Genomic DNA, 8,523 nt, shown 5'->3' on the forward strand with positions numbered 1-8,523 from the left:
CAGGAGACTCATATGTTAGGAAAAGACATACACAGGCTGAAGGTGAAAGGTTGGGAAAAATCATACCACTCACATGGCCCTCAGAAGCAAGCAGGAGTGGCCATACTCATATCGAATAAAATCAACTTCAAACCTAAGTTAATCAAAAGGGATAAAGAAGGACACTATATACTGTTAAAAGGAACCATCCACCAACAAGAAATAACAATTATCAATTTGTATGCACCAAACAATGGTGCTGCAATGTTCATAAAACAAACTCTCCTCAAGTTCAAGAGTCAAATAGACCAAACACAATAATTATGGGTGACTTCAACACACCGCTTTCGCCATTAGACAGGTCCTCCAGACAAAAGCTGAATAAAGAAACTCTAGAACTCAATAACGAATCAATAACCTAGACTTAACCAACATATATAGAATACATCAACCATCATCAAGTGGATACACATTCTTCTTAGCAGCACATGGATCTTACTCAAAGACAGACCATATACTATGCCATAGGGCAACTCTTAGTAAATATAAAGGTGTGGAGATAATACCATGCACCATATCTAATCATAATGGAATGAAACTGGAAATCAATGATAAAAGAAGGAAGGAAAAATCCTGCATCACCTGGAAAATGAACAATATCTTACTGAATGATCAATGGGTTACAGAAGACATAAAGGAGGAAATCAAAAAATTCTTAGAGATAAACGACAATACAGACACAACATACTGGAATCTATGGGACACAATGAAAGCAGTTTTAAGAGGGAAATTCATTTCCTGGAGTTCATTCCTCAAAAAAAGAAACCAACAAATAAATGAACTCACACTACATCTCAAAACCCTAGAAAAGGAAGAGCAAAACAACAGCAAATGTAGTAGAAGACAAGAAATAATTAAAATCAGAGCGGAAATCAACAAAATTGAAACAAAAAAAAATTGAAAAAATTGATGAAACTAAAAGTTGGTTCTTTCAAAAATAAATAAGATCAACAGACCCTTAGCCATGCTAACGAAGAGAAGAAGAGAGAGAACTCAAATTACTAACATACGGGATGAAAAAGGCAATAGCACAACAGACACTACAGAAATACAGAAGATAATTAGAAAGTATTTTGAAACCCTATATTCCAATAAAATAGAAGATATTGAAGATATCGATAAATTTCTTAAGTCATATGATCTACCCAGATTGAGTCAGGAAGACACACACAATTTAAACAGACCAATAACAAAGGAAGAAATAGAAGAAGCTATCAAAAGACTACCAACCAAGAAAAGCCCTGGACCAGATGGGTATACAGCGGAGTTTTACAAAACCTTCAAAGAAGAATTAATACCAATACTTTTCAAGCTATTTCAAGAAATAGAAAAAGAAGGAGCTCTTCCAAATTCATTCTATGAGGCCAACAAAACCCTGATCCCAAAACCAGACAAAGACACTTCAAAGAAAGAAAACTACAGACCAATATCTCTAATGAACTTAGATGCAAAAATTCTCAATAAAGGTGGATGCCAGCTCTCTCCCTCCCTCCCTGCGACGCTATCAAATGATGCTGTTTGGAAAAATTTATCAGCAGTTGTGTGGCTTACAGAAACTCCCATGGTCATGTGATTCCAGACACTTCTGGGGCTGGCTGAATGCAGTGTTTAATAAAGTGGATTACGATCACATCAGGGATGTTGGCCCTGACCGGGCTGCGTCTGAATGGCTATTACACTGTGGGGCCACAGTGCGCTACCATGGCCAGGAGAGGTGGCAGAAGGATTACAACAACCTCCCAAAAGGCCCTCTGCACAAGTACAAGATTCAAGCAATCGATGCCACCAACTCTTGTATCATGAGCATTGGATTTGATTACATGGAGGGCCTAGAGCATGTTGAAAAAATAACACTATGCAAGTGTCATTATATTGAGGATGACTGTTTGCAGAGGCTTAGTCAACTTGAAAAATTACAAAAAAGTCTACTGGAAATGGAAATAATTTCCTGTGGGAATATCACACATAAAGGCATCATTGCTTTGTGTAATTTAAGAAACCTCAGGTATTTCTTGTTAACTGATCTTCCTGGAGTAAAAGAAAACAAGAAAGAAAATCTTGTCCAAGTCTTTAAGACGGCATTGCCTTCTCTGGAACTAAAACTGAACTTGAAGTAAAATAATAAGAATCAGTAAGTGTCTTACTTCATTATGAAGGATCACTTGAAATTGTTGATCCTAAACAGCAACAAATACTATATAATCATCAACAGAAACTGTAGAGAATCTGTCATATATAGAAGATAAATATTAGATGTGACTCACTAAAGTTTCTAAATTGGAAGTGAGAAATTATGTACATTAAATCATTTTAAGAAAAGTGAAAACTAGGTGACAATTTAATTCTAAATATATTCTTCATGTAATATAAGTATCAATATACTAGATATCTCCTGGTATGTTGACTTAGAATTCTTTAAAGTGATTTAACTATACAATGTAGATATTTTTTATTGTATTAAAACAATTTATACTACAACTTTAAATTTATTGAAGCACATTGTTATAAATGCACAATTATGAAAAATTGGAAGCTAAATTACAGATTCATTGAATCAATTATGCAGAGTAGTCACTGATTGTTGAGGCATGCATTTCATATTGCTTCTAGGATTTGCACACATTTCTCATGATCCTGAATTCCTGTGTACTTGATAGTATATGCACTTTCTTAGAATGAATATTGCTGGTTAATCTAGCATACAAGTTTAGGCTAGTGTTTCATTAAAATTGGACATAGATACTTGACTGAATAGTTTTGTCAACTGGAACAGAACAGAGGGTGACAATTGTAAAGACCAGCAGGCCATGCTGAACTTTTTTTACTTCAATTAAAAAACTGCTTTAAACAGAAAATTGTAATGTACCAATCACAAGCTAGTTTTTCTTGACTTGAATATTTTGGATGCTACCACCTATGAGTTCAAGAGACATCAAAAAGAAGTATAAACACAAAAGTCAATTTATATCTAGAAAACAATAATAAAGAAGGAAAGAAGGTCATAAATAGATAAAACAAGTCTTTATTTTTACCTGCATGAAATAGCACTTATTCTATTATTATTTATGTCAATTTGTTAATGGATTTCTGTATGTTTGGTTTGAACATTAAGCTATTGAATATAAACTTAACTAGAAATTATTTTAAAATAAACACTTTCTATGATGAATCTTTCAGATTGAAAAATTAAATTTAATTGTGTTTAATAAGGAAATATTCACTTTTCATGGATAAAATGAACTCTCTTATGGAAAGCATAAAATGATATAGCATTTACTAATAAATAGTGATTCCATACTGAATAAAAGGATTATAGATATGGTTGAATTGAGTAAAAAAAAATTCTCAATAAAATCCTGGCGAATCGAATACAAAAGCATATCAAAAAAAATTGTGCACCATGATCAAGTAGGATTCATCCCTGGGATGCAAGGCTGGTTCAATATACGGAAATCAATAAATGTTATTCACCACATCAATAGACTAAAAGATAAGACCCATATGATCATCTTGATAGATGCAGAAAAAGCATTCGACAAAGTACAGCATCCCTTTATGTTCAAAACACTAGAAAAACTAGGGATAACAGGAACTTACCTCAACATTGTAAAAGCTATATATGCTAAGCCTCAGGCTAGCATCATTCTAAATGGAGAAAAAATGAAAGCATTCCCTCTAAAATCTGGAACAAGACAGGGATGCCCTCTCTCACCACTTCTATTCAATTTAGTTCTTGAAATACTAGCCAGAGCACTTAGACAGACAAAAGAAATTAAAGGCATAAAAATAGGAAAAGAAGAACTTAAATTATCACTATTTGCAGATGACATGATTCTATACCTAGAAGATCCAAAAGGGTCTACAAAGAAACTACTAGAGGGCTGGGGATGTGGCTCAAGCGGTAGCGCGCTCGCCTGGCATGCGTGCGGCCCGGGTTCGATCCTCAGCACCACATACCAACAAAGATGTTGTGTCCGCCGAGAACTAAAAAATAAATATTAAAAAAAAACTCTCTCTCTCTCTCTCTAAAAAAAAAAAAGAAACTACTAGAACTAATAAATGAATTCAGCAAAGTGGCAGGATATAAAATCAACACGCATAAATCAAAGGTATTCCTGTATATCAGCAACAAAACTTCTGAAATGGAAATGAGGAAAACCACCCCATTCACAATATCCTCAAATAAATAAATAAATAAATAAAATACTTAGGAATCAACCTAACAAAAGAGGTGAAAGATTTATACAATGAAAACTACAGAACCCTAAAGAGAGAAATAGAAAAAGATCTTAGAAGATGGAAAAATATACCCTGTTCATGGATAGGCAGAACTAACATCATCAAAATGGCGATATTACCCAAAGTTCTCTATAGGTTTAATGCAATGCCAATCAAAATCCCAACGGCATTTCTTATAGAAATAGATAAAGCAATCATGAAATTCATATGGAAAAACAAAAGACCCAGAATAGCAAAAGCAATTCTAAGCAGGAAGTGTGAATCTGGAGGTATAGCAATACCAGATTTCAAACTGTACTACAGAGCAATAGTAACAAAAACAGCATGGTACTGGTACCAAAACAGGCAGTGGACCAATGGTACAGAATAGAGGACACAGAGACCAATCCACAAAAATCTCAACTTTCTTATATTTGATAAAGGGGCTAAAAGCATGCAATGGAGGAAGGATAGTATCTTCAACAAATGGTGCTGGGAAAACTGGAAATCCATATGCAACAAAATGAAACTGAATCCCTTTCCCTCGCCATGCACAAAAGTTAACTCAAAATGGATCAAGGAGCTTGATATCAAATCAGAGACTCTGCGTCTGATAGAAGAAAAAGTTGGCTCCGATCTACATATTGTGGGGTTGGGCTCCAAATTCCTTAATAGGACGCCCATAGCACAAGAGTTAATAACAAGAATAAACAAATGGGACTTACTTAAACTAAAAAGTTTTTTCTTAGCAAGAGAAACAATAAGAGAGGTAAATAGGGAACCTACATACTGGGAACAAATTTTTACTCCTCACACTTCAGATAGAGCCCTAATATCCAGAATATACAAAGAACTCAAAAAATTAAACAATAAGATAATAACCCAATCAACAAATGGGCCAAGGACCTGAACAGACACTTCTCAGAGGAGGACATACAATCAATCAACAAGTACATGAAAAAATGCTCACCATCTCTAGCAGTCAGAGAAATGCAAATGAAAACCACCCTAAGATACCATCTCACTCCAGTAAGATTGGCAGCCATTATGAAGTCAAACAACAATAAGTGCTGGCGAGGATGTGGAGAAAAGGGTACACTTGTACATTGCTGGTGGGATTGCAAATTGGTGCGGCCAATTTGGAAAGCAGTATGGAGATTCCTGGGAAAGCTGAGAATGGAACCACCATTTGACCCAGCTATCGCCCTTCTCGGACTATTCCCTGAGGACCTTAAAAGAGCGTACTATAGGGATACTGCCACATCAATGATCATAGCAGCACAATTCACAATAGCTAGACTGTCAAACCAACCTAGATGCCCTACAATAGATGAATGGATAAAAAAAAATGTGGCATATATACACAATGGAGTATTATGCATCACTAAAAAATGACAAAATCATGGAATTTGCAGGGAAATGGATGGCATTAGAGCAGAATTATGCTAAGTGAAGCTAGCCAATCCTTAAAAACAAATGCCAAATGTCTTCTTTGATATAAGGAGAGCAACTAAGAACAGAGCAGGGAGGAAGAGCATGAGGAAATGATTAACATTAAACAGAGACGAGTGGTGGGAGGGAAAGGGAGAGAGAAGGGAAATTGTATGGAAATGGAAGGAGACCCTCAATGTTACACAAAATTACATATAAGAGGTTGTTATGGGAAAGGGGGGAAAAACAAGGGAGAGAATTGAACAGCAGATGAGGTAGAGAGGGAAGATGGGAGGGGAGGGGAGGGGGGATAGTAGGGGATAGGAAAGGTAGCAGAATACAACAGTCACTAATATGGCATTATGTAAAAATGTGAATGTGTAACTGATGTGATCCTGCAATTTGTATTTGGGGTAAAAATGGGAGTTCATAACCCACTTGAATCAAATGTATGAAAGATGATATGTCATGAGCTTTGTAATGTTTTGAACAACAAATTAAAAAAAACAACTATGCTTTAAATAACTTGAAAAAAAGAAAGAAATTGAAGAAAACCTTAGAAGATGAAAAGATCTGCCTTGCTCTTGGATAGGCAGAATTAATGTTGTCAAAATGGCCATATTACCAAAAGCACTATACTGATTCATGTGATACCAATTAAAATCCTAACATCATTTCTCATATATACAGAAATAAGCAATCATGAAGTCATTTGGACAAATAAGAAATCCAGATAGCCAAAGCAATCCTTAGCAAGAAGGGTGAAACAGAAGGTATCACAATACCAGACCTTAAACTATACTACAAAGCTATAGTAACAAAAACAGCATGGTATTGGCACCAAAATAGACATGTAGACCAATGGTACAGATTAGACGACACAGAGACAAACCCCCAAAATATACAGTTATCTCATAATAGACAAAGGCACCAAAACTATTAATTAGAGAAAAATAGCCTATTCAACAAATGGTGCTATAAAATGAAAATCCATGTGCAACAAAATGAAATTAAACCCCCATCTTTCACCCTGCATGGAACTCAACTCAAAGTATATCAAAGACTTAGGCACTAGAACAATGTACCTGTGCCTAATAAAGGAAAAAGTGGGTCCAAATCTTTACCAGGAGAGCCTAGGATCTGTCTTCCTTAACAAGACTACTAAAGCACAAGAAGTAAAATCAGGAATCAATAAATGGATCCAGGCACGATGGTGCACACCTGTAATCCCAGTAGTTGGGGAGGCTGAGGCAGGAGGATTGAGAATTCAAAGCCAGCCCCAGCAAAAATGAGGCACTAAGCAATTCAGTGAGACCCTGTCTCTGAATAAAATACAAAATAGGGATGGAGATGTGGTTCAGTGGTTGAGTGGCCCTGAGTTCAATCCCCAGTACTCAAGAAAAAAAAAGAATCAATAAATGGGATGGATTCAAATTAAAAAGCCTCTTCTCAGCAAAGGAAACAACTAATAACATGAAGAGAGACCTACAGAATGGGGGAAAATCTTTACCACACACATCTCAGATAGAGTAATAATTTCCAGGTTATATAAAGAACTCAAAGAACTTAACACAGACACACACAAAAACAAACAAACAAACAAAAACAATAATGCAATCAATGAATGGGCTCAGGAACTGAACAGACACATCACAGAAGGAGAAATACAATTGATCAACAAACATGAAAAAATGTTCAAGATCTCTAGCAATTAGAGAAATCCAAATCAAAACTACTCTAAGATTTCATCTCATTTCAGTCAGAATGGCAATTATCAAGAATACAAGCGACAATAAATGTTGGTGAGGATATGGGGAAAAGGTACAATTATACACTGCGGGTGGGACTGCGAATTGGTGCAACCATTATGAAAAGCAATATGAAGATTCCTCAGAAAACCTGGAATGGAACCACCGTTTGACCCAGTTATCCCACTCCTCAGTTTATACCCAAAGGACTTAAAATCAGCATCATACTACAGCATACTACCATGATGCAGCCACATCAGTGTTTGTAGCAGCTCAATTCACAATACCTAAACTATGGAACCACACTTGGGGCCCTTCAACAGATGGATGAATAAAGAAAATGTGGTATACATACACAATGGAGTATTACTCAACCTTAAAGAATAATGAAATTATGGCATTTGCTGATATAGATGGAGCTGGAGAAAATCATGCTAAGTGAAATAAGCCAATGCCCGCCCAAAAGTCAAAGGCTGAATGTTTTCTCTGATATGTGGATGCTAATCCACAAAAGGAGGGCTAGGGAAGAATAGAGGTACTCTGGACTAGGCAGAGAGGAGTGAGGGGAGGGAAAGGGGTATGGGGTAGGAAGCACAGTAGAATTATTACCCTCTGTATACATATGACTATATGATCGGTGTGATCCTACATCATGTACAACCAGAAGAATGGGAAGTTACATTCCATTTATGTAGGATGTGTCCCCAAAATGCATTCTACTGTACTGTATAACTAATTAGAACAAATTAAAAAAAGAAAAGCAGGGAAAAAATGCATCTAAACCCAGCATGGTGGTGCCTGCCTGTAATCCCAGCAGTTCGGGAGGCTGAGGCAAGAGGATTGAAGGTTCAAAGCCAGCCTTAACAATTTATCGAGGCCCTAAGCAACTCATCAAGACCCTGCCTCTAAATAAAATATAAAAAGGGATGAGGATTTCTGCTCTGATTTTAATTAGTTCTTGCCTTCTGCTACATTTGCTATTGTTTTGCTCTTCCTTTTCTAGGGCTTTTTTCTAGGGCTGGGAAAGCTGGGAATGGAACCACCATTTGACCCAGCTATTGCCCTACTCGGACTATTTCCTGAAGAC

At 36.2% G+C, this 8,523-nt stretch overlaps 1 protein-coding gene across 1 annotated transcript; it reads left to right on the top strand.

Moving 5' to 3' along the window:
- Positions 1-1,511: 1,511 nt before the first annotated feature.
- LOC308640756 (ATP synthase subunit s, mitochondrial-like) lies at positions 1,512-3,329 on the top strand. Its single transcript, XM_081278595.1, has one exon. The coding sequence runs from the start codon at positions 1,548-1,550 to the stop codon at positions 2,154-2,156; it is 609 nt and encodes a 202-aa protein (XP_081134721.1). The 5' UTR covers positions 1,512-1,547; the 3' UTR covers positions 2,157-3,329.
- Positions 3,330-8,523: the final 5,194 nt, after the last annotated feature.

This window comes from Spermophilus citellus (assembly GCF_964194105.1).
Source record: "Spermophilus citellus genome assembly, chromosome: 2".
In the NCBI taxonomy this organism is placed as follows: Eukaryota; Metazoa; Chordata; class Mammalia; order Rodentia; family Sciuridae; genus Spermophilus; species Spermophilus citellus.